General features: G+C 46.7%; 1 protein-coding gene across 1 annotated transcript in view; it reads left to right on the top strand.

Moving 5' to 3' along the window:
* The first annotated feature begins 13,046 nt into the window (after positions 1-13,046).
* The window catches only part of CCDC63 (coiled-coil domain containing 63), a 28,155-nt gene continuing 13,882 nt past the window's right edge, over positions 13,047-27,319 (top strand). The window contains 7 exon segments of the mRNA XM_024758714.1: positions 13,047-13,207; positions 16,049-16,238; positions 22,697-22,720; positions 22,722-22,817; positions 23,230-23,411; positions 24,378-24,521; positions 24,523-24,554. Of these exon segments, the coding sequence (XP_024614482.1) occupies positions 13,149-13,207; positions 16,049-16,238; positions 22,697-22,720; positions 22,722-22,817; positions 23,230-23,411; positions 24,378-24,521; positions 24,523-24,554 (727 nt within the window). The 5' untranslated portion in view covers positions 13,047-13,148.

Here is a 27,319-nt window from a genome sequence, read left to right on the forward strand (position 1 = left end):
AGCCCAAAACAAATCACCAAAAAAGCCCACCACAAACCACCTCATTTGAACAAAAGACACACCTCTCACCCAGGAAATTCCAAAGAATTTAGGAAATCTGTGTCAGGAACTGGGATCGAGATCAAACAAATATTAGGGCAAAAGATGTTCTTAATGCTCTTATCACTTAGGAATTTCCAAGGGTTTTAGGAACTCTGTGCCAGGAACCAGGGGCAGAGACCAATATATATATTTTCTATTATTTCACAGTGTAGGGAAAGGTACATGGGGAAGAACCAGGGTCAGTCAGGAGGCAGAGGGAGTGAGGGGAAAACGTGGGCAGGAGGTTTTACTGTAGTTTCTGCAGGAAGAAACGTGCAAGGCAGAGTAAGCAGGCTGAGAAGGTTTAGAATTGGCTCATTTGATTACTTATAACAGGCTCTAGGGTGCAGGTTCCTTCCCCAGTTGTCTGGTACCTGGCCCTGGGGCGATTAGGGCAAGGGGATATTGGCCTGGAGCTAAGAGCTTGATAAAGTAGATGGTTGGGGTGTGGGCTTTGGATTGGTTGGTTTGCAGGGGAAAGGCACACTCCCAGGGGAGTTGTTTGCTCTCTCTAGGAATTAGCTAATCTTGAGAGGGGCAGTCCTTTCTAGTGTCAGCAAGGCCCCGAGATGTCAAGGCATCAGAATAAAAAGATATGCTTACTACAGAGCCTTACAAGTATCATATTGCTCAATATTTGAAACCAATCTATTATTTCAGTTGGCGTGAGTTCAGCAGCCAGTAACAAAAGAACTGATTAATAGAGGCTTAAGAAATAAGATGTTTAATTCTGACATAACAAAAAGTCTTGAGGAGGAAGCTTCCAGCTTTAGTCTGTCAACTCAACAGTATCATCCAGGACCCAGACCTTTTCTCTCTTTTGCCTTTTTTCTGTTCAGCATGTTGGTGACGTGGCTCCATATAATCCCAAGAAGCTGATTCAGCTCCAGGCATCAAAGCCCCACAGAACATGGTCCCAATGAGATGGAAAGGTATTTCAGTTATCTATTGCTGTGTAACCAACCATGCCAAAACTTAGTGGCTTAAAACAACAAGTTATTATTTCTTACACTTCTGTGGGTTGACATGAGTACAGCTGGGGGGTTTTTCTGTCCCACATGGTCTTGGTTGGGGCCATCCACTGAAATGCATTCAGCTGGCAGCTGAGCCAGGATGGAAGATCCAAGAAAGCTTCACTCACATGTCTAGGGCCTTGGTGCTCTTCCACGTGGCCTCTTTATGTGGCTACTTGGGGTTCCTCACAGCATGGTGGTCTCTGAGTAATGAAGTGTCTTTCACGGTGGCTGGCTTCCAGGGCAAAAGTGGAGGCTAACAGGCCTTCTTAAGCCCTATGCCTGGAAGTGGCATAGCATCACTTCTGCAGCATTCTATGGGTCAAAGCAAGTCACAAGGCCAGCTCCAATTCAAGGGGAGCTGTATCCGCAATAAAAGTAAGAAAAGGAAGGAAGGAGAGAGTAGATATTTGGGAGGCAAATGGCAGGGTCTGCCACAGTGAAGCATCAGTTTCCCCTTGAAGAGGTGGCCAGACAGAGACTATCTTTCCTTAGAGCAGTTGAGTGGCACGGTGGGTGTGTACTACTGCTTGGGGCACCAGGGTAATATAATGGCATCCAGAGTCTTCTCTTTCCCTCTCCCTCTCTCTCCTAGTTCAGTGTGCTCTACCTGCTCATTGCCTCACCCACAGGGGTGAGACCATGGTAGGGAGAGGATGATAGCACATATGGGGAGGGGGAGAGCCCAGTTATTTGCTTTTTCAAAAAGACGGAAACATTTGGCACCGCTCCTGGTGCCAAATTGAAATTAATGCTGGCTACACTCCCAGCCTGGCTCCCATCCCCTCTGGAGGGCAGAGTCTCTGCAGCACTGAATCCAGGAAGGTCACTTGCTTGTCACAGGGGAAGGTGGGCGAGGGGCTGCAACAGTCAGGGCCCCGGAAGAAAACTGAATCCAGTTCAGATGCTCAAGGGGCCTTAAAGAAGGGACTGTTCTCAGAGCGTGGGCAGGTTTAGGGGATCAGAGAAGGGAGGTAGAGGCACTGAGAGATTAGCAACAGAGGGAAGCCATTACCACAGTAAAGGCAGGGAGAAGCAGGGTAAGGAACTAGTGTGACCGAAGCCCAGCGAGGGCAGGAGCTGGGGAAGGCATCTAGACAGAGGCTGTAGTTGTGGAGGTGTGTAGCCGCCAGCAGGGACATGATATTGAAGGAGGGAGTTTGAAAGAAATGCCCTACCTCTCTCTCCCCCTGCCTTCTGATCTCCTGCTGGTCCTTCCCATTGGCTACACCCATTCAGAAGCCCGAGGGCAAGGGAGCCCATGGGTGATGTGGGCCATACTACTGATTTCTGGGAAACACAGGGCAGGCAGAGGAGGCTGGAGAATGAATTGGGGTGGGGTGGGCGAAACAATACAGTTGTATTATGCAGATGCCCAAAAGATATGGTTATTTTTGTATAACCATTTTTCAGTACTCCAGAATGTCCCCCATTCATAGATCTGCCACAAGTTACTTAAAAAATCCTTCTCTTGGGAGTTCCCTGGTGGTCTAGTGGTTAGGACTTGACGTTTTTATTGCTGTGGCCTGGGTTCGATCCCTGCTCCAGGAACTGAGATGCTGCAAGCCACTTGGCAAAAAAAAAAAAAAAATCCTTCTTTTCTTTGTAGAGAGCTGTTTTATTGAAAAACGATATACATATATAAAAGGGACATGTCAGAAGTGCACAGCTTGATGAATTTTCACAAGAGAGCTTATCCATGTAACCAGATCAAGAAACAGAACATTCCTAGCACCCAGGAAGCCCCCTGAGTCTCCTTCCAGTTATCACTGCCCAGCTCCCCTCCACCAGAGAGCCTGGATTCTGACTCCCAAATAGCACAGGCTCATTCTCCTGTAGAGATAATGTTACAATGGGCATCTTTGTGTCTTCGGATTTTTTATTATTTATTTATTTATTAATTTTTGTCATTGACTTGTTTTCTTAGGATGAATCTCCAGATTTAGGTTTCCTGGGTTGAAGGGTGTAAACATGTTTATTGCTCTTGCTGTATGAGGCTACATTACTTTCTGAAGGATATACAGATTCCTTATCACTTCTTATCCCAAAAGTCAGCCACTGAGATTATAATTGGTGACTCTGGCTTCAGTAGAAGGGAGCCATGAGGGGGCCAGTTCTGGATCCCATTAGGGAGGAATCTGAAACTCTAAATACCAACAATGCCTGCTCTCTTGGTATATGATGTTTTTGATTGCAAATGACAGAAGCTGCTGTAGGCAGACATGGAGATTATTGCAGGCAATTAGGCAGTCTGCGATTCCTGGGTGGGTTTGCAGCTCTGTAGCAGGAACAGAACTCAAATCCCCCCCGCCCCTGGGCCCAGGCACTTCAGCTCACACCTCCGTGCACTGGAGGTTCAGCCAACATTTGGGTCTGTTCCCAGATCCCCCAAGCGGACTTCCCCTCACATCTCATTGGCCACCCCAAGATTTCAGTGGGCTCACTTTCTATGAGATTCAGTGCTCTCCACTCAATTCTGGAATACAAATCAGGGTTTTATAGCAAGGAAGATGTGATGGAAGGGCTTTGTGTGTGGTCAGCCTCTGAGCAGTGCATATACTTAGGGAAAAATAGCTGCTCCAGCCCTGACTTCACACAATCTCTTGGCTCTTGTACCCCATACCTATTAATCAGTCTTTTGTTTCTCAAGGAATTTTTTGTCCAAATTCTGTTTTCTGGGAAAGAAGCTCTGATTTGTCTAACCTGGGTGAGGGGTTCCTGTCCAGTCAGCCATAGCAGAAAGAAGGATTTGGTGACACCACATGCCACCAACATGGAGATTAGGCCACTCGGCAGGGCTGGGCTGGAGTGGGTAGCCTTTCCTGAGTTACCCAAAGACAAAAGAAAGCAGTACCAAGGGCACCAGTGAAGTAGGGACACCCAAAAGTATTTTTTCCTCCAAACGGTTTGTTATTTCATTTGAAAAAGCATTATGGCAGAAGTCAGAATCCTGTCAGACTACCTGACCCTTATCTTATGGATCAGTACTCTTAGTATTTTCAGTGCCATAGGTGGGATGAAATACTTTACAATCTTTTCAGGCTTTAAAGTTCTCAACTTGGCCCTGGCAGTCTGAAGAAATTAAGGCTCAGAGAGGTCAACTGACTTTCCTAAGAGCATGCAGCACATCAGTGGCAGAGCTAGGACTAGAACCTGGATATCTTAACACCTTGCCCAGTGTTCTCTCCATTATATGACTGTGCCCTCCCCTTTTTTGAGAATTATTTTCACAGCCCCTGTGGAGGGGCCATTGTGCCACCTGATAGCAGCCCCCTGGCCCTTGTTATTGTGCCAACAGTGGACATAAAATCTAGACTGGCCAAACTGGGTTCTCTTTCCTGGGAAGTTGAGATTAAGAAGACAAAGATTGACTTCTTTTAGTTCTTTTTTTTTTTTTTTTTGCGGTACGCGGGCCTCTCACTGTTGTGGCCTCTCCCGTTGCGGAGCACAGGCTCTGGACGCGCAGGCTCAGCGGCCATGGCTCACGGGCCCAGCCGCTCCGCGGCATGTGGGATCTTCCCAGACGGGGGCCTGAGCCCGTGTCCCCTGCATCAGCAGGCGGACTCTCAACCACTGCGCCACCAGGGAAGCCCTGATTTCTTTTAAACTGGGATCTTCCTCCAGCTTACATGCAATAACCATGATATTCATATAATTTAGCATGCTTTTGGCTGCAAGTAATGGGAATCCAGACTGGCTTAGACAATAAGAAAATGTATTAATTCCTTTAATAAGAAGTGCGGAACCAAGGTGGATTTCAGGTATGGTATGATTACAGTTCCAGCTACACTGGTCTGCAATTCTGTCTAGGCTCCTCCCTCCATAATGTGTTGGCTTTGCTCTCACATTGCCTTCCCTTATGGTTACAGGAGGGCTGCCAGCAACAATAGGGGCAACATGCTTCCTTGTTCTCATCCATGGAGCTAGAAAAAAGCATCTTTCCAGCTCTGGACTGTAAGTCCTTTCTTTCTGTCTGATTAGGCCATTGTCAATTATGTGCCTATTCCTGGACCAGTTGCAGTCTCCAGGAGAATGCTATGCACAGATTGGTTTAAAATTAGGTTCCAGGTCCAATCATTGGCAAGGAGGATGGGATGGCTGTGATGGGCTAAGAGTAATTGAGAGCTATCCTGGAGATGTGTGTGAAAATCAATTTCTTTTGGCCATCTAGGCTGAATAGGAGAGGGATGGTTACCTGAACAAATTGGGATCTGTTGGGAAGGAGGAAGGGGGAAGAGATGCTGGAGAGCCAAAAATAAAACCATTTTGAGTTATTTCAGGTGGGTTTCTGATCCTTGTTGTCAAAGACTCACTTGGACAATCAACTTCCTGGTCTGTGGCGAAATGCCTTTGCCCAGCCCCTCTGTATCCCGATTCTGATTTTCTCCTCCGTTCTGTAGACTCAGCTGTCGTCAACATTTCCCACCGCTAGCTCATCGTTTTGGCAAGCTGGCATCTCACTCTGCTCCAAGCCCTGCTGATGGAGCTGAAGATCCCTTTAGCAGAATTGATTCTGGCATGTTTTAATTTAAAAAGCCTTGCACTTCTCTGCATGGAGGCTGCTGAAATCTGTGCCCATAAAAGCAGAGAGTAAATTCTTCTGAGGAAAGCCTATTTTTAACAAGTCCTGAACCTAATTGAACTTAATCATTTTTCAGTCGTTGACACTTGAAATTATGAGTCATTGGGCTATATATGGAACTGAGGGCTAGAGCAGCCCTTTAATATCATAGATGGTAGATATCAGCTTCCAGAAGAACTTCTCAGGTTTGGAGCTGTGTTTTCACTCAGAATTGTGATAAAGCATGGGTCTCTAGAGACAGCCCTGGGTTCAAATCCTGAATCCCCCACTTACTGCAAAAGTCACTCTATTTTCTCAAGCCTCAGTTTCCTCATCTGTATTGAAAACAATCTTTTTTTTTTTTTTTTGGCTGCAATGCATGGCGTGTGGGACCTTAATTCCCTGACCAAGGATTGAACCCGTGCCCCCGGCAGTGGAAGCACGGAGTCCTAACCACTGGACTACCAGGGAATTCCCTCTTCATCTGTAAAATGAGGCTGGCAACACTTGTCCCAAAACATTTTGTGTGAATCATCAAGGCCTGACATGAAGCTGCTTATGATCATTATTTATTCTACTTTTCATTAATATTCATGTTTTCTTGCAGAAATATCAATGTGTTTGATTTTTACATGTTGCCCAAATCCCATTAGTAAAATATAATGTCCCCCTAACTTCCCTCATGGTTACAACATGGCTGCCAGCAACATCAGGGGCAACATGCTTACTTGTGCACCATATCACCTTTCTGAAACCAAAAACACAGTAACTTCTAAAACACATCTTGTCCCAAGAGTTTAGGTATAAGAGAATGGAGAACTTAGTAAGACTGAGCTACTATTCACTCAAGGGGTTGGAGGTAAGGTGGAAATCACAGGCATCAAAATTACCCTAGAAAACCAGTACCCCTAATCATTTCCCTTCAGTAATGTGGCTGCTTCTTGAGTTTAGCCCCAGAGGAAGTGGTTGGCTTATGTTTCAGGGCCATTTGTATGAAAAAATGTCTATCTTTAAACCATCAAATGTGGTTAGGCCAGTGAAAAATGCTCATGCCAGGAGTCACAGGTGACCTGGGTCAGACTGGGGTGCCCATGTCAAGCTCACAGAGCGTGGGGTGGGTGCTCCTAAAGAAAACTGATGGACAGATTCCTCTGCACCCGTGGTTATTTGTCTCAAGTTCTTTCTTTTTTTGCAGAGCAGAAGGATCTGAGTTCTGGACTTCTCTGGTGGTGCAGTGGTTAAGAACCTGGCTGCCAATGCAGGGGACACGGGTTCGAGGCCAGGTCCGGGAAGATCCCACATGCCACGGAAAACTAAGCCCGTGAGCCACAGCTACTGACCCTGCGCTCTAGAGCCCATGAGCCACAACTACTGAGACCACGTGCCACAACTACTGAAGCCCATGCACCACAACTACTGAAGCCCGTGTACCTACAGCCTGTGCTCCACAGCAAGAGAAGCCACCGCAATGAGAAGCCCACGCACCACAACGAAAGTAGCCCCCGCTCGCCACAACTAGAGAAAGCCGGCGGGCAGCAACAAAGACCCAAGCAGCCACAGCCAAAAATATATAAATTTATTTAAAAAAAAAAAAAGAAGAGAGAGAGATCTGGATTCCTTTGTAGTGTATGTACCCAGCAGGGTTGCTGTAAGTACGGGTAAGTACGGGTGAGATGGGGAGTAGGGAGACAGTGAGAGGACTTGCGGGTGAATGAGAGGAGATGGAATGGTGATTGAATGGCAGTGTGAGTGGCCGAGTCAGGGAAAGAGAGCGGTAATTGAGTTAAGAAGTTAGTGGCGTGAGGGTTAGTGGCTAGTCTGGTGAGGGGTCGCCGCGGGGGAAGAGGGGTCGTTGAGGAGTCTGTCGTCCTTCCCCGCTCCCCCCCGCCAAAAAAAACAACTTTCCTCTCACCAGCTGCTCTGGTCCTCTCTTAAGGGCCCTGGACCCTCTTAGCACCTTCCAGGGGAAAACGCCCCGTCTGTGCGAGTCACAAAGGCGCCCGTTCCAGGGCTCCGAGAACGCCCGGACGTGAGAATGGGGGTTGGCTCAGCGCAGCCGCACAGCAATCAGTCCTCCCGGCGCCGTCGGACACGCAGCTGCAGTGGCCGTTGGACACGAGGTGGGAGGTGTCCTGCAGGGCGTCCCTGGTAAGTTTCGCGGAGAGCGCAGCCGCGCCTGCTGCTCCACAGCTCCCCCTGCTGGGGAAAGCAAAGACGTGGCGGCTGCCCCTCTCCTCTTCAGACGTTTAGCTGCCTCTAAACCTGGAAAATATCTTGGCCCCCATGAATTAAACGTAAATAAATTACAGTGTGTAAAATAACTCCAAGGAAAGTACAACAAACTTCCATTTCCCCCTGTAACGATCCCAATTTTTAAAAATCTGTGGGTGTTTCTGCACCTCTGCTTGATTAGTGCTCCAAGCACATGTTTAAACCATGTTATGCATGCAGCCTTGGCTTCATTTTTTTTACAGGATCCTCCTCTCTCAGACTTGGAATTTATAACCCACATAGTGGCCTGTCCCAGGGGCCCTGCAAAGCCCTTCAGGGGTCAGGATTTTCTTTTAAGGTCAGATTGTTAAAATTCAGCAGCAGAGGAGGATCCAGCCTCCTCTACCCCAGCTAATTAAATATTAGACAATAAAGTCTTCTCCCACCTGGGAGGAGACTTTATTCATTTAAATAGCATTTGCTAAGAGCTTATCATGTGCCCAGGACTACAGATACTGTAGTGGTAGACTGAGGTCCGGGGAGCAGGAGGCATGTTTGTGATGCTCCCTGACCTGGAGCTCTAGATTTCTTAGCACTTTCCAGCGCACACAGATGGGCAGCTTTGAGATTCCTCACAGGAACCGCATACTCAAATTCCTGCTGGCTCCAGGCAGTTACAGGAAATGTGGGAATTGGGGGGAGGAGGAGTTAGGCAATGGGGAGGAATGGAGCCTGCAGCCAGGAGTGTGAGTGCATGACCCATATTCACATCTTAAAACACTGCCTGCTAAAAAGAACTGAAGGCAGGTTGAATTTGCCCTGTGGGCCTCAAGTTTGAGACCCCTGACTAAGAGGGTGGTGTGCCAGGGCCCAGGACACCCTGCAGGTGCTCTCTGAAGGCCCAGCTGTGAGAATGGGGGTCGATCTGTTCCCAGGGAACAGAGTGGGTCCAGCCCACAGAGCACAGAAAGGGAAAAACTTGTGTTGGTGTCTGGAAGCTGGAGAAAAGCCGGTATCCCAGGGGGAGCCTGGTTGTGGGTGTGTGTATGTATCAGCGAAAAGGTAGGAGTTGATGGAGCCTTCAGCTCCTGGGGAAAAACACACAACACAACCAGTTAACTCAAGGGCGAGATAAACTGACACTTGAAAATCCTGATTCACAGACAAGTTACATTCATCAAACACCTGTCATGTGCTAGGCACTGCGCTAAGAGCTTTATATACATTATTTTATGCTGAGTGTGGGGGTGAGCATCCCCATTCTATAGATGAGGAGACTGAGGATCAGAGAGAGAAATCACATTGTCAGTGAATTTCAAGTATACTTTATTTAGTCATGCTTTTAGAAGGGTGCATTACAGATCCACTTAGGATCAAAAGAACCCTTAAACATAGAAAAGCTCCTGCACCATATGAAATCGGAGCTGCACAAAATTCTAGAATTGAAAGAGGTCCTAAAGTGAGTATTCTTTGCCCAAACCTTATCAGTCTAATAAATCCTGCCATAGCCTCTACCCGTACCTTGAGGGCTCTTCCAGAAATAATCAAGCTATGGAACCATAGTCTTTATTCCACTTCCCTGCCTGTGGGAATTTTCCAGCATTAGATATTTTCCTTCAAATATGATTTACCAAAAATCAGTTAGTCCTCAAACCCTCTAGAAAACCTCTAGGACATATTAGGGAAATGCCAGAGGTCTTACAGTCTCAGCCACTATATTCTTATCACCCAGCAGATTGAGAATCATTTTCAAGATAGTGGATCATGTAGGGCAGGAATGATCTAGGCTGCAATGAACAAGATACTTGATAAGGGTGCCTTAAACAATAGTGACACTTAGTTATTTCACTTAATGAGAAGCCTAGGGTAGGCGGTTCCAAGGATGGGGCAGTGGCAAAGTGTCAGTGAGGCCCTAAATTTCCCCCCATATTTCTTTGTTCTCTTTAGTGTGACAGTGATATTTCTCCTCCTGGCCACAGGATGGTTGCTCCAGCACCAACCATTGTAACCTTCACAATAATTTCCAAAAGCAAAAGAGAGGGGAACATGGACAAGCTCTTTTTATCACAAAGGAATAGGAATAGACATCTCCTTATGTCTCATTGGCTAGATCTGAGTCACATGTTCATCTTTCAACCAATCATTGACAAAGGAAAATGGGTTACTATGATTAGTGGGAACCAATCATGATTCATCCTCTGGAACTGGGCAGATTGAGGAGGGACAAGCTCAGAGTCCTGTTAGGAAAGAAGAAGTCAGAGTGTTCTTAGAGTCATACTAGTTGCTGTAGCAAAGATGCCCCCTCATTTCATTGCTTAACACAACAGAAATTAATTTTTCTTTTCTGTAACAGTCCAATGAGGATTTTGTGGTTGGCAGGTGACTTCTTCCACAAGCTGATTTAAGAGACCTGTCTTGTGGCTCTGCCCATCTATGGCTGCGCCTAACATAGATGTCAGATTGGGAAGAGAGGATGAAAATGTCACATCCACTTCTTAAAAAGTCATGGTCTGGAAGTGACACACCTCTCTGCTCACATCCCATGGGTGAGAATTCGTAGCTCTGCCTGGATTCAGGAGGAACTGGGAAGTGTAACCCCTGGCCAGGCAACTACCTTAGCAACAACCCTTCGTGAAGGAGAAGTGACTGTTGGAAGGCGATTAACTCGTCTCTTACAGGCTGATCTTCTTACATCCCTGCTTTTAAGGAACATTTTGGCTTTTTCAGACCTCTTGGCCAGTCACTTCCCAGTGGTTACTGCTGCCTACACTAGACCACACATCAGTCTCTGAACACTCCTTTTATTCACTTGCTTCTCAGCCTTTGCCCAGGCAGTTCTCTTTACCCCAAATTCCTTCCCCACTTTTCTTCTCTGCATGGTGAACTCCTATTAATCCTTCAAAATCCAAATTGAAAATCATCTCCTTTTTGCAGCCTTTTCCACTATTTTGCCCTGGGCGGGGTTCATACCACCTTGAAGGTTAACTTATCCCTGAATTCCCTACAATGTTTAGCACATAGTAGGGGCTTAGTTTTTATGCTAAAGAGATCTAGGTACTTCAGGCATGAGAACTCATTTGGTTGCAAGCGACAGAAAACTCATCTCGCATTGCTTTAGGAGAATATGTTGGTTCATGTAATTGGACATGACCCAGAGATATCTTCAGGCTTGGCTATATCCAGGGGCTCAGATGATTCCCCTACGGTTCAATTTCTCTTGATTTTGTCTTCTGTCCTCAGTGATAGCTTTATTCTCAGGCTCCCTGAAGAGGCAAGATGGCTGCCAGCCACTCCCAACCTCATTCACATAGGTTAAAGTGCAGCAGGAAACAGAGTTTCTCTCTTCCTGTGTGTGCAAGCTTAAATTCCACTATTCACTCTGCTTGGACTAGGCAAGGTCATGTGCCCATTCCTGAACTGATCACTCAGGCCAGGGGGCTGGAATTATGCAGATTGGCCAGGGATCTGGCACTCTGATTGACCCATCCAGAGTCATAGGTTGCAATCCAGAAGTTGATGGAGTGGGGTCAACCTCAGGGGAGCAAAAAATGACCAGGAGTAAGGGAGGGAGTGGCTTCCCACTGGAAATTCCAGGTATTGCTACCAGGAGACAGAGGAATGCTGGATGCCCCGTAAGCCCACGTAATTTTTTTTTTTTTGTGGTACGCGGGCCTCTCACTGTTGTGGCCTCTCCCGTTGCAGAGCACAGGCTCCGGACGCGCAGGCTCAGCGGCCATGGCTCACGGGCCCAGCCGCTCTGTGGCATGTGGGATCTTTCCAGACCGGGGCACGAACCCGTGTCCCCTGCATCGGCAGGCGGAATCTCAACCACTGTGCCACCAGGGAAGCCCACACATAAATATTTTTTATGCTGAACCTTCATCCTATGAAAAGACCCATATCGCACCACATTGTAACAGCCACTGTTTACTGAGGACTTACCTTGTGCCAGGCTTAGTGCCTTACATGCTGAACAACCTGTGAAGTGGCTTCTAGAATTTCTCCTATTTTCCAGATGAGGAAACCAAGGCCCAGAGAACTGAAATGACTTGCTCAAACTTAACAAGTGGCCAAGGAGGAATTTTTGCTGAGATCTGATGGTTGACACAGCAATGCTTTAAACCACTGCACTGTAGGACCCCTCAGTGGGTGGCAAAGCTAGAATTTTCTTGTTTAAGAATCTAGCTCCTAAAGCCTGGGAGTTGGGGTGCAGTGGATCTTACAGCCCCATAGGGCTCAGAGGGTTAGCATTGTCGCCTTCTTTGAATACCTAATGTCTCTCAGTACTACTGGCTTCTGCTTTAAAAGCGGGGGGGAGTGTCCCCACAGCTGAAGCTGGGCGAATTTCGATGTAACCCCATCAGAGGAGACACTACCCTGATGCCATCTTGCCCCTCTTCTTTGGGAACACAAGGAGCAAGAGGGTAACAGACATGCCAGAACCATCTGCCTGGCTCCTAATAATAAATCATGAGAGGAACAGGTTTCAGGCAAACATTGCTTTAAAAAAAAAAAAGCCACTTCTCACACCCGGGCAGCCATCTGCCGTGTCCTCCTCGTGTGCCAAGCTGTGGGAGGAGGAAGGTCTGCGGGGGGTGGGGAAGGGAGAGGGTGCTGCCGGGTCCTGCACCACCAGCAGGAGTGGCTCACAAGTTCTCTTCCTTTCGCCACTGTGGACAGGTATCGCAGAGAGAGAAAGGAGCACTTGCTAGCTTTGACCTCCCTGGATACAATGTCTGAGCAGAGCGAAAGCACAATTCCTTCAAGATGCTGACGGTGGGTAACAGTAGCTCCTACATACAGAGGGCTTACTATGGGGTCAGGCATTGTGCGGTCCTCTGTACACGTATTAACTCATCTAATCCTGACAACAAATCTATGTGTGCCCGTTTTATAGATGAGAGACTGGAGACTCAGAGATGTTAAGTGACTCATCCAAGGTCACACAGCAAGGCCACCTCTTCAGTATGCAATAATGAGGTCCAGCTTCCTCTCCACCCTGGCAACCCAGGGTGGGTTTTCCATGTAACACCTAAGCAGTTGACATTACCCAAGGGTGGTCTTCCTACTCCAGCCCTGCCCCAAGCACTCTTCTTGCCCTCCATCCTTAAGCTGAAATGTGGGCTTTTCTAGTCACCTAACCTGTTGCTTAACACTCACTCTGTCTCACTCAAAAGAAGCACAGAAGAAAAGACCCTGAAAATTCCCAGGAACCTTCGGAGAAGACCAAAGAGCAGCTGGCCGAGGCAGAGCTTCCGAAGCTGAGGCAGCAGTTCCGGAAGATGGTGGACAGTCGGAAGTCCTTTAACTTCTGCTCCCAGCAGAAGATCACAAACCAGCAGTAAGTGATGCTCAGAGTTCTGTACTGAGTGAACTTGGAGAAAATTTTGGGTTTGGTTTCATGGGGCTTGCCTTCTGATGGGGTCTGGGGCAGGGACCCACTTGGGATAGCTTCAGTGGGGAGAGGAGATTTATTCTCAGAGTTCAGGGTGTCTCAGGGACTCCAAGGGGAGCAGCGCACCCATGTCTCGGAAGGACCCAAACAAGAAAGTGATTCTGGTTCCTGTTTCTTTCAACACATGGGTTTTGTTCTTTCCTCTCTGAATCTCAGCCGTGGCTGGTGGGAGATGGCTGCCTCCAATTCTTGAGCGACCAAAGGCCACACAGAGAGACTGTTCTTAGTCAATTCCAATCCCAAAATTCCCAGGAGAGGGAGAATCTGATTGGCTTAGCTTGGGTCTGGTGTCTACTTCTGGCCCAATCAGCTGTGGCCTGGGGGGGCTGAGCCATAGGACAAAAAATAGCTATGGGTATCCCCAGCGGTTCTAGCAGTAAAGGTGGGGAGTTCCCAGAGAAAGGGAAATCACCAGTCGGTGGATACCCCAAAGGACGTTTCCTGCTTGTGCGTTATTATGGGATCTGCAGGCCTGAATATTTGAAATTGAGTTGCCCTAGAAATTATGGTGTGTATAGTTTCTTTGGGCAACAGAAAGGTGTTCCCTGAGGTTGAATAAACAGACATTAAACAAACATTCTTAGATTCCGTCCAAAGAAATGTGATTCCTTAACCACATTCATAATGTTTATACAGGCAGTAACTGCCTATTGTTAGAAAGAAAATTTTACTGTTAGATGATGTGTGAAGTTCAGAGGATAGGGAAAAGGGGTTCTTTAGATTTTCCATGGATTGGTTCACTCAGAGCCACTGCTAGTCCATGTGGGATCATTACGTGAATTAGAAAAAGGCACCCTTTCTCAAAGACCCTTTACTGCCATCTGCTGGAAACATTATCATTATGTAGGGATTTTGTTAAAACAAGACAAAGTGTCTCGCAGAAGTAAATCAACAAATCAATGATATGTTTTCAAGCAGATGGTGCTCCCTTGGGCTGTGCAGTCCACAACCTGCACATCTGTGCTGGTGACCCTGATTCACAGCCTACCCTTGGTGGGCATCAGGAAATGCCTACTTCTTGATGTGGCTTCAGTTTTTCTTGAATCTTACTTACCCTTCTGCATCTCACTCTACCCCGATCCATTTGATCTGGTTTCACTGTGGTGGAACTGAAGGGGAGGAGAGTGGAAGAGAACTGGGGTGAGGTGAGTGAGGTGCTTAGGGCGTAATATTTAAGGAGGTGCTTTTCCCCAGTGCAGACCCTGCACCTATACCACCCTGAAAATGAAGACCTCCTTAAATTTTGGGGCACCTCACTCCCCTCACTGCAGTCCCAGCCCTGCCTAAAGACGGACAAACCTTCCTTTTGCTTTTCTGACCTCACTGCACCCCCGAAAGCCTAACTCTGACTTACTATCCGGCTCTCTCTCTCTCTTTTCTCTGCACCTTAGCAAAGACCCCTCCCAAGAGGGGCTTAGGGGGAGAAAAGTCCCAAGGGCCAGGTTTAGAAGACAAGATGCTCTAGAACTGGGCATGCACTCCAGTGGTTGTTAGCAACACGTGGCTATTTACATTTGCAATTTATTAAAATAAATAAAATTAGAAATTCAGTTCTTCAGTTGCACCAGCCACGTTTCAAGTGCTCAATAGCCACACGTGCCTGATGGATGCTGTCGGACAGCGCAGCTAGAGAACGTTTGCATCACTGCAGAATGGTCTACTGGACAGCGCTGCTTTAGAACATCAGTCAGCAAACGGTGGCCAATGGGCCAAGTCTGAGTGGCTGCCTGTTTTTGTAAATAAAGTTTTATTGGCACACAGCCACGCCTCTTCATTTTTGTGTTGTCTAAGATTGCTTTGTTGAGTAGTTACAACAGAGACCCTCTGGCCTGCAAAACCTAAAGTATTTATTCTTTGGCCCTTTATAGAAAAAGCTTTGCAGACCCCGCCCTTGAACATTCTTTGCTGTTCTAGAGTGGCGCTTCCAAAACTTTAAAGTGCGTACAGGTCACTTGAGGATCTTGTTACAAAGCAGATTCTGATTCAGTAGGTCCTGGATTGAGACCTGAGCTGCTGCATTTCTCCAAGCTTCCAAAGGGCATTGAGGCAGCTAGTCTGCAAACCGCACTGAGCAGCAGGAATAGGCTGCCCAGACTTTGCCAGAAACTTGGCCTCTGTACCATTTCCTGTTGCTCAGTTGCCGTGCAGTCGCCTGAGTCTTCTTTTCTCTTTTAGAAATCCCTGGTTGCTCACGTCCCCGACACCCTCTCTTCTCCAGAGCAGACAGAGGAAGAGAAGGAGACTCATGTCAGCCAATTTCATAAATCAGTAGCCCCTGAGTAGAAAAGTTGGTGGGGGTTAGAGGTTCCTGTGCAGTCTGTGTTGACGCACAATTGAAAGATCCTGCCTCATGGGTTTGCCTCTTATTACCAGAGATAACTGGCTGTAAAGCCGGAAAAGAAAGTCTGCAAAATCAGATGTCAGTGAACTTGGGGGCTCTCACCATGACTAGGTAATGGGTTTTGACAAGCACAGCTGCAAATTGTTCTGAGGAGTAAAAAAAAAAAAAATGCCGCTCAGAGAAGGGCGGAGCAGTAGAAGTTGCAGTGAACTGGGTCAAAGGACATCTGAGTTCTGGACCTGGGTTGGAGACCTTGGGTGAGTCTCTTCCACTTGCTGGGGTGGGAAGTACCCCTCTGAGTCTCCTTTCAAGACCAAGGGGCCTGGAGTGTCTGATCCAGGCAAACTCAGGGGTTCAGGGTTAATCACATGCTGCTTTCCCAACAGCAAGGAAATCAAGACCCTGCAGGAGGAGCAGGATGAGATCACCCTGCTTTTGAATCTCATCAAGTCCTCCAGGAACTTGGATCTGAATGAGAAAAACTACATGGAGCTGTGTTCCCTGCTGCAAACCAAGGAGGACTACGAGGCCCTGATTAAATCGATGAAAGTGCTGTTGGCTGAACTGGATGAGAAGGTGTGGTCTTTCTCTTAAAGGGTTAACCAGAACACCGAGCAAGGGGAAGGAGTGCAGGAGGTGTACTCCCCACCATACCCCCACCGTTGGCTTTTCTAAACGTGACTGTGGTCACTGTCTCCACCACCATTGTAACCCCTGATCTCTCAGCTCTATTGATCCATTTCCTCACTGTGGTCTCCACTGCCTCCCCATTACAGTAAGACTAAATGCCCCAATCCTTACTGTATCAGTCAGGAGAGGTTAGGTTATGCTGCAGTAACAAAATTCCCTCTCCCCAACTCAGTGGTTTAGAACAACAAAGGTTTCTTTCCCATTCATGGTTTATGTCTATTGTGGATTGGCTAGGGGCTCTTATATCCTCTCATCCTGGGGCCAGGCTAATGGGATAGCCCCCATCTTGAACATTGCCAGGTACTGTGGTAGAAAAAAGTGAGTCCTGAGGGTCTCACACTGGCAGTTGAATGCTCCAGTGACGTGTCACTTCTGCTCATGACTCATTGGCTCAAGATAGTCTACCAAACCCGTAGTTTGGTAGACTATCTTGACCCAAAATAGTCAACTCTACCCATTCACAAAAGGGCCTAAGAAGTGCAACCCTCATGGATCCAGAAAGCAAAGAGCTAGAGACATTTGCTATACAGTGTTAATCCCTTACTATCGTTTGAAAGACCCTGCCTATCCCTCTAGGCTCATCCCATGTCATTTCTTCCTTAACTCTTCACACTCCAGCTGCAAAAGACTTCTTTCTTTCTTTCAAATAATGCTGAGCCTTTTCTCACCTCAAGGCCTTTGCACATGCTCCCCACACTGCCTTAACCTAGTTGCTTATCTTTATGTCTCAGCCTGAAGGTGACTTTCTCAGGGAGGCCTTCTCTATGCCCTCTCTCCGGTTTAAAGTATATGCCCCTGGTGTTAGTTTCTTGGCCAGGAACAAATAGCATACTCTGTAGGGTACTCGGACGAGTAGGGCGTTCTGGAACCTGGAGTAAATACCTCAACCTCTCTTTCTTCTCACCTCTGACCCCAACTACAAGGAAGCCATTGTGGATCCTTCCCGGTTAGCTTCCTGGGGCACAGAGCAGGGTGGAGAGTAGATCTTGGGGGGCAAATAGAAGATCCCAGCGCACCCCCTATCCTCTTTCATGTCACCCCATGGCACCTCCTTCACAGTACCTTTCACGATGGTAATTATGCCTTAATATGGGTGTTGTCTAATGTCTCCCTAACCTGTCACCTGCGTGAGTCTGTTTTGTTCCCTACTGTACCCCCTGTTCCTATCCCAGTGTCCAGCACCTAGCAGGTCCTCAATAAATATTTACTGACTGAATGAATCTGGAAATCTCATTACACCTTTCCTCTGCTTCAAATTCTTCAGTAATTTCCAACTCTTGCTGTGATAAGGGCCCAAGTTCTTGGTGTAATTTGCCGGCTCTGCTGCCTCAGCCCCTCCTGCCTCTTCCACCTTCTCTCCTGCCTCCTTCTCCTCTGTGCTCCATCCACACTGGCTGCCTTCATGGATCCACAGTGCTGTCTCTCACCTCCAGACCTTTGCACATGCTGTTCCCCCTGCCTGGAGTGATGTTCCCCGTCCTCTCTGCTTGGGGGAGTCTTATTCATCCTTTGCGTCTCAGCTCAAATGCTGTTTCTGCAAGATAGTTGTCCCCTCATCTTTCTCTGCTACATGCCCCTACTGTGTGTGTGCAAATTACCATCTATCTCCCCTCTCCTAGGGCTCATCATGCTTCCTGGCTTGTTTCCAGTCCTAGATTGTAGGTTCCCTGAGGGCAGGGACCACTCTGTCTTGGTTACCATCATACCCCTGTTGTCTGGCACCAAGCAAGGGCTTAATAAAACTGATGAATGAGTGAATGAATGAATGAGTGAACAAACATTTGAATGTATGAGGAAGGAGGCAATAAAAGTGAAGAAGAAAAATGGGGATGTGGATTCTCAGAAACATTAGAAAAGGCAACCTAGTTTTGGAATCCTCCAAAGAGTATGGCACTCACTGCCCAACACAAAAACCCACTTGGTCTAATTCCATCTCAGCACAGGCAGCTCCCAGAATCCCCTCCTGCTGTGTCCACCACACAATGCCCAGAGCTTTGTCCTTTCAAGGGGTCACTGGAGGTGAGGATACCACTGGGCCCTGCTTAGCCTCACAAAATAATTAATAAGCTGATGCCTTCCTGCTGAGCATCTAGTGTAGGCAACGTATTTCCCCATCAGCCACAGCCTTGGCTAATGTCTCCCATTGGGCTGAAGCCTAATTACTTTCAGCATCACAAAAGCAGCGTCTGACATAAAGGTGCCAAAGGGAATACAGCTCTGAATTTAATCACAAGAGCTGATGCCACAGCTTCCTGTGGCAAGGAGGTGGAGCCCTAGGACTCTGGGGGTCAACTCAGGCTAGAGCAGGCATCCTTTCAGAGCATGTGATGCCACACCTAATATATGGTGGAAGATGCTGCTCTCCCATATATCATTTGTTTTATTTCATAAGAGAGCTGGAGGGGGTTTGTGTTGAGGATGCTGCCTTGTGCATAGAACAGGAGAGGAGAACAGAGTAGAATAGGAACCTGACTTGACTTGAATCTGACTTTGTCAGTACTGATGAAATAATTTGTTTTTGCTGTGAGGGAGCTTGTGGGGGAGAGTGTGTGTGTGTGTGTGTGTGTGTGTGTGTTTGCGTGTGTGTTCCAGCTAACGTCCAAAGCCTGGCTAATATCAATCATAAACAGCATTACAGCATTCATATACCTTACCAGTTTTGTGAGACCCAGTGGTTCCCTTGGTGCCTGATCTTTTGCTTGAGAATGTGTTGGGCTGCAAGTATTGATAATAGAATTCTTGACTGGAAGCAATTGGGAGAACAGAGGTTTGTTTTTCTCACTTAATATGATGTCTGACTAGAAATAGGCCATCCCAGGGATGGTTTAGCAGCTCTACAATGATGGGTTCTTCTTTTTCTCTATGACTCTCTTGACCAGCCTTCCCCTCATGGTCACAAGATGGCTGCCAAAGCTTAGCTAGTATAATGTCTCATATAATTGCATTCAAAAATAGGAAGAAAGGATGGGAAGTTTTTGTACATGATATTCTCTTCTTATGAGAGGGAGAATATTTTACAAAATTCCTCCAGCAGATTTTCTCTGATTGGCCAGGGCTAGGGTATATGCCCCATTCCTTGGCCAATCACGAGCAAAGGTAAATGGAATTTCTGTAATTGCTTTGGGGTAGACCAGGGGCAGCAGATTACAGTGCATGCACCAAGTCTGGTCTGTTTGTTTATGGCCCTCCAGCAAAGAATGGTTTTTACATCTTAAATGTTTACTTTTTAAATGGTTATGTGAGTACCTACATACTAATCTCTTCATCCTTGAAGCCTAAAATATTTACTATTTAGCCCTTTAAGGTAAAGTTTCCCAACCCCTAGTTGAGACCAATGATGATTTATCCCTTGGGTTTGGGGGCAGAGCCCACCTTCCCTAATTAGATTACTGGCAATAAGAAAATGTTTTTATCTCATATAACAGGAAGTATAAAGATAATGCAAGCTTCAGGGTTGGTTGATTCAGCAGCTCAATTAGGTTATCAAGGTATTTGTCTTTGTCCTTTGGGGGCAAGAGAGCAGCAGCAGTTCCAGGGACCACATCCAGATGGAACAATACCGTCAGGAGAAGACAGACCATCTCTTCCTATGACTCTCTTAGGAATGAGGAAACTTTTTCCAGATGCTTCCCTACCAGACAGCCAGAGGCTCCAACTGGTTTAGTCTTGCCCATCCCTGAATAAATAAATCATAAGAAGAGTGATTAGAGTTACCATGCTTGGCTTGGATCAGTCTTCTGGGGTGGGATGGGTATTCTTTCCCAGAACACCCATGACGGGTTAACCACCCACCATGTCTACCACAGTACAGTTCTGGCTGTTGTCACCTCTGCCAGCCTCCTGGTTCTGGAACATTCTTCTGTCTTCCGTTAAGCATCTCTTGCTGCCTAAAAACCATCTTTCATCACTTTTCTGTGGGTCTTCCATGACCCTAAATGTATGAGTAGACCAGTGGCCTTCAGAACAGGCTGAGCCTGACAACATGAAGGCTTTGGCCTAACATGTTAAAAATCAGGAGATTTCATGTAAAAATTCAGATATCTGGCTTCTCTTTTAAAAAAAACTGGAAGATCTGGCAATATTGGGCCTGAATTTCCTTGAAGCAACTGTAACTACATAGTGTTGTGGGTGACACTGCCATTCTTTATGTTTTCCTCTCTAACAGATCCCTGACTTTATCCAGTGTGAGCATGCACCCAGCTAAAAAGCTACATTTCCCATTTTCCCTTGCACCTAAAGGTAGACAATGAAATGTAAGGGGACATCTGTTAGGGGTGTCTGGGAAAGTTTTGCTTTCCAGGCATAGGTCGTACCCTTCATCCATATTGCTTCCTCTACTTTCCTCCCTGGAACATAACTGTGTGAAGGCTGGTGCAATGGCAGCCATCTTTTGAGGGAGAAGCCAGTTGCTTCTCCTTGAGTTGCTGAACTTAAGCCAGCAGTGTATTATGAGAGAAAGATAAACCATAATTTGTTTAAACCACTGTTAGTTGGGCTTTCTGTAACTTGTAGTTGCATATGTTCCTAATTGATACAAGCTGCTGCCCCTGAAGGAAGGCTGCTGAGATCTGTGCCCATAAAGGCAGAGACAGTAAATTCTTGTGAGGAAAGCATATGTTTTTAAAAATGCTTCACTTTATTTTATTTTTTATTTTTTGGCCACACCGCACGGCTTGTGGGATCTTAGTTCTTCCACCAGGGATTGAACCCGGGCCCTCAGCAGTGAAAGGGAGGAGTCCTAACCACTGACCACCAGGGAATTCCCAAGGAAAGCATGTTTTTAGCAAGAACTGAACCTAATTGAACTTAATCATTTTTAGTTGTTGGCACTTGAAATTATGAGTCACTCAACGGCCAATGCCCCTTTTTAACAGCAAATATTTGGTAATACCTCCCTTACAATCCTGAAGTGAAATTCATAGATGATATAATCCTTTATCCTTCTTCTTTTAAATCAATATGATGCCATAACTATAATGCAAAGAAAAAATAAAGGAAAGCTACTTATACTAAAATTATATGTATTTCGATACGTGCATGTTTTGGCCTGACTTATCGAGACCGGGGCCAGCAAATTGCTCCGCAGAGGCCCTGATAGTAAATATTTTGGCTTTGTGGGCCACACTACTCCACTCTGCCTTCATAGTATGAAAGCAGCCATAGACAATGCAAAGAATGGGCATGGCTGTGTGCCAATAAAACTTTATTTATGAAAACAGGCAGTGGGGGGCTTCCCTGGTGGTCCATTGGGTAAGACTCTGCGCTCCCAATGCAGGGGGCCCGGGTTCGATCCCTGGTTGGGGAACTAGATCCTGCATGCATGCCACACCTAAGAGTCTACATGCTGTAGCTAAAAAAAAAAAAAAAGGATCTTGCATGCCGCAATGAAGATCCCACGTGCTGCAAGTAAGACCCAGTGCAACCAACATAAATAAATAAATATTAAAAAACAAACAAACAAACAAAAAACAGGCAGTGGGGCAGATTTGGCCCAGGGCCTTAGTTTGCAGACCGCTGGTCTAAAAGATATAGTCAGAGGCCAGTATTATTGATATGCAGAATCACTGAAGATTCCACACTGCAGACTGATTTGGGCTTGTTGTATCCACAACTCAAAGATGATGATCCAGGTTGTGCTGGTGTCATGATTTCCAAAATGGTGGCCAACTCTTGGTAAAGTTCCAAACAAATCAACGAACATTCTCTTAATTTATACAGTGACTACATTCCTGGATAATTAAGTGTCTATTAAAACCTAATGAAAAATAGTGTGTGTGTATATGTAAAAGACAGTTTGATTCTAGGTACAGAAAATTATAGAGAGGTTCTTCACCTGCCTAATATCCAGAGGGGCACTGGAAAGTCAAAAGGGGTGGAGGACAATTCTTGGATGTTTGGTGCTGTCTTACATGTTGCAGGGTATGTGACATCTCATGACTTGCCATTAAGTGCCACTAGCATCCTCATCATTGCAAGAGCAAAAAACAAAACAAAACAAAACAAAAAACAAAGGTTACAGAAAGCTTCTTGGGGGAATAATGCCATTTCTGCTGGAAACCGTGGCTTTAGGGCCAGGTGAAATTTTCGCCCACAGGTAAGTGAAATTTACATGCACGGGTGAGAGTAAAAACCCTAAGTTGCCTCATTTTGCCCCAAACTGGCTAAGGTTAAGTTGAGTTGAGCATACACCCAAGAGAGAATTAAAATTCCATTCATGGGAAAAGAAAGAACATTGCAGTTTTTGTTTTACCACACTTGAGTTAGTGAACTGTCACATTTGTACCCATACAGATGTTAACACAGCTGGGTTTTCTCTCTCTCTCTCTTTCTCTTTTTCTTTTCAGATCATTCAGATGGAAAAACATATATATAAACCAAAGACAGATCTTCTCAAAAATACAGGAGGCCTATAACCCCCAGAAACTGCAAAAACGGATCCACGTTTTGGAAACCCGTTTGCATCTCGTACATAAGGTGTTCTCTGGGGGAATTCCCTGGTGGTCCAGTGGTTAGGACTCCATGCTTCCACTGTAGAGGGCACGGATTCTATCCCTGGTCGGGGAACTAAGATCCCACGTGCTGCAACGTGACCAAAAAACAAACAAACAAAAAATACTCTGCAAACAACTCTGCCTCCCTTTGCTAAGAGGGAAGAATGATGTCTGTGAAGCCATTAGCAGAACATACTCATCTCACTGGTTGAGTCGGGATAAGGTGAACGATGGTGTGCACACAGGCCAGGCAGCACTCCAACCATTGTTCTGTGGGCCTGGGGTGGGAGGTGAGGGGAAGACCCTTCAACCCTCTGGCTGCCTTCTGGAAGCTTGTCTCATGCCCCAGGAGTGAGCCTTATTTTGAAGCAGAGCCCTCCTTGCAGGTCACTGTACACTTTGACAAGATGCTGACCACCAATGCGAAGCTCCGGAAGGAGATTGAGGACCTACGGTATGAGAAGGCTGCTTATGACAACATCTATGAGCAGATTCATCGGCGCTTGTTGATACAGAAGAAAACAATGAATATGGCCATCGAGCAGTCTGCGCAGGCCTATGAGCAGAGGTGGGCTGGGGGAGAGACCCTGGGGGCAAAGATGTCTCAGCCCCCTGCTGAGCTTCCTACTCTGGTCCACCTGTACCCACTGTGCTTATGTGTTGAGGAACCTGAAATCATCATCATAATAACTCTGAGTGCTGATTGTGTGTCGGCCAAGCATGATGCTAGATGCTCTGGGTAGTATTTCAACCTTCACAACAGCCCTAGGAGTTATTATCCCCATTTTACAGACCAGAAAATGGAGGCTTAGAGATGCCAAAATACTTACCTGAGATCCAAATAAATGGCAGATGTGGTGGAGTTGCGATTCAAACCCCTATGCTGTACCATCTCCCCCAGGTGTCCCTGCCTCTAGTCCTAGGGGTCCCTCTCAGTCTGGGCTGTCTCCTGGCTTCACACCTAGAGGGGCAAAAGGCATGCAGTTTAGTGGTGAAGAGTGCAGATTTTGGAGTCAGATCTGGCTTTGAAGCCTGGCTCCATCACTACTACATTGTTGGAGGACCCCTTCAGGTGGTAGTGAGGATTAAATAATATGTGTATATGAGCGAGTGGCTGGGACATAGTACTTGACAAGTGGTGATGATGATGGTACTAGTGATAATGGTGATGTGTGATGATGCTGATGGTGATGATACTGATGGTGGTAGTGATGGTGATGGTGGTGGTGGTGGTGATGGTGGTGGTGGTGGTGATGGTGGTGGTGGTGGTGATGGTGGTGAAGATCATGATGACAGTGGTGATGGTGGTGGTGATGATGATGATGATAGAAAATCATTTCCTGAGGGTGGTCTAGAGCTGTCAACTGCTGTCATTCAGGTGAGGAAAGTTGTTCCTCTACTCCCAGAAACCTCCATGATTAAAAGGAGTGATGGTCATTGACCAGGCAGGAAGTCTGTCTGGGCTGGTAGGGAGAGGGGAGGAGAAGGAAGGCGCCTCCGGACACTCAGACTCTGTCGTGCCCCCCTCGCCCAGGCTGGAAGCCATGGCTCGAATGGCTGTCATGAAGGACCGCCAGCAGAAGGACATCTCTCAGTACAACCTGGAGATCCGAGAGTTGGACCGTCTCTATGATCATGAAACCAAGCTCACATCCTTCCTACTCATCAAGCTGAATGATCGAGTTTGAGGAGCAGTCCAAAAAGGAAGAAGGTAACGCTTTCCAGGTGTCCTCTTTTCTCTCTCTCTCTCTCTCTCTCTCTCTCAACTGAAGGTACCCGAGTCTCCTTGTAGTAGGTTTGCCAAATTTAGCAAATAAAAATACAAGATGCTGTTAAATTTAAATTTCACATAAACAATGAATAAAATTTTAGTCTCATGTAGTATTTGAGACATACTTATACTCAAAAATTATTTGTGGTTTATCTACAATTGGGACATATTTATACTTTAAAAAATATATCATTTGTGTCGGGACTACCCTGGTGGTCCCATGGTTAAGACCCTGTGCTTCCACTGCAGGGGGCAGGGGTTCGATCCCTGGTTGGGAAACTAAGATCCTGCGTGCTGTGCAGTGTGGCCAAAGGAAAAAAAATATATTGTTTGTCTGAGATTCAAATTTAACTGGATGCCTTGGGTTTTATCTGCCACCCATAACCTGTAGGATGTGTCCTCACCCTGTGGCTCTCCTTCCATTGTTTAGAGGAGGAACTTGTGTGTCAGAGGTCCCCAAGACCACCCCCGGGCGGGTTATTCTCAAAGAGGACTCACAGGACTCAGCAAACATGGCAATGATGTAGGGACACAAAGAAAAATCAGCAAAGAGAAAAGGTGCGTGGGGCGAAGTCCAGAGGAAACCAGGCACAAGCTTCCAGGATCTTCTCCCAGTGGAGTCACACTGGGACTGGGAATTAAGTCATGCTTAATTCCTCCAGCATCTAATTGTGACAACACATATGAAGAGTCGTCTGCTTGGGGAGCTCATTAGAGACTTGGTGCCCAGGATTCTTACTGGATGCTGGTCACGTAGGCACCCTCTCCCCAGCACATACCAAAATTCCAGCTTCCCAGCAGGAAGGCAGGTGTTCGGCATAAAGCACACTGTCCTTACAGTCTGGGCTCAGGAGGCACACTTACTGTTTAGGAAAGTTTTATATCAGTGTAGGGAGCTGTTCACCATTTAAGTTCCCAGATGAAGGCCAAGGGCCAACCTTGCAAGCAGGCCTTTCTAAGGAGAGCAGTCTCAGGTCTGCTATGTTAACTCTCTCCTCAACAGATTGAAGGGAGAGCCCCCTGTGCAGCTGCATTTGTTTTTTTTTCTTTCAGCCCCTTCTGTCCCTTCCTACCTTATTTGCAACTGTATGGCTGGAAGTGTTTTTCTGAGAAATCCCATCTCTCACTCTCTAACATTACAAAAACCACCTTTTGGACCTTCTGTCCATCCATCCATCCATCCATGCATCCTTCCATCCTCCATCTATCCATCCATCCATCCACCCATCCATCTTCCATCCTTTATCCATCCATCCTTCCATCCTCCATCCACCCACCCATCCATTTACTGAGCCACTGGCTTATGCCAGCTTCCATTCTCTATACTTGGCATGCATGGCTTCCATTTAGCCTTCACAACATCTCCAAGAGGCAGACATTATTATTATCACCCCCAGTTGACATATGAGGGCACTGCAGCTGAGAGAGGATACATGGATATAGCCAAGGTCCTCTGCAATGTAAGTAACAGATCCAGGACCCCATCCCAAGTGTGTCTGCCCCCCAAAGCCTGAGGTCCTACTACTATCGTCTTCTCTCTCCTAATCCACTGAGCAGCCTCAAGATTCCACTAGGCATCCAAGACCCGAACTGTGCAGTCAATAGGAGTTCTCCCATTCACTGCCACTCCAGTTGACTTGTGCGTCCATCCTTCCTCTTCTCACTGCCTCAGCCTTGTCATCTTTCTCATCACATCTCCTCTAGCAGCTTCTGCTGGGTCTCCCAGCCTCCAGGCTCCTCCTGTTCCTGTGACACGCAGGGGTAAGTTCTTCATGATCAGTTGACTCCTTCCTTCATCCATCCAACCATTGCATTCTTGGTCTTCCAACAAATTTTAATGATCACCTATCCTGAAACAGGCACCATGTTGGGGACCAGAGACAGAGCAGTGATCAAGACAGTGTTAGTCCTTGATGTCACGGAGCTTATGTTTTAGATATGGAGACACACAAAAAAACAAGCAAATAGACAAATACAAACACTTCAGGTTGTGATAGAACCTTTGAAGGAAGAAAACAAGGGATTGAGATGGAAAAGTAACAGGGAGACCTCTCTTGGATAGGATGGACAAGGAGGGGCTGTTCAGACTGTGATCTAAAGGATGAAAAGAATCCAGTTGTGCAAGGGTAAGGAATCCAGGCAGAGACAAAGGCCCAGAGGCAGGAACATGTTAACTGGAGTGTAGACGCAAAGCTGGAGAAACAGGCAGACCACTTCTGCAGGACTGACCATGTGCCAGGAAGTAGGCTACGTGTTGGGAGACGGTGGGGAGTAAGACAGAGGTCCTGTCCTTCTGGAGCTGAACTTCTGTCAGGGGAGATGACAAATTGGCAAATGCAAAAGTTAATCTGATCTCTCGGGAACCCATGAGCATGATGAAGAAAACAAAACAGGATAATTGACAGAGAGTAACAAGGGGCTGCTTTATCTAGGGTGGTCAGGGTGGGCCTCTTGGAGGAGGTGCTGTTTGGGCAGAGACTTGAATGATAGGAGAGAACCAGCCACATGGAAGACTGGGAGAAGCACATCCCAGGAAGAAAGAATTGCAGGTGTAAAGGCCCTGAGGTGGGAGTGAGGTAGGCATATTTCTAGAACAGAGAGGAGGCCAGTGTGGCTGGAGTGAGTTGATGCCAACAGGAGAGTGGTAGGAGATGAAATTGGAGGGGTGAGGAGGAGCCAGACCACACAGGCCCTTATAGGCTGCA

Source organism: Neophocaena asiaeorientalis, unplaced genomic scaffold, assembly GCF_003031525.2.
Source record: "Neophocaena asiaeorientalis asiaeorientalis breed wild unplaced genomic scaffold, Neophocaena_asiaeorientalis_V1.1 scaffold77, whole genome shotgun sequence".
Taxonomy (NCBI): domain Eukaryota; kingdom Metazoa; phylum Chordata; class Mammalia; order Artiodactyla; family Phocoenidae; genus Neophocaena; species Neophocaena asiaeorientalis.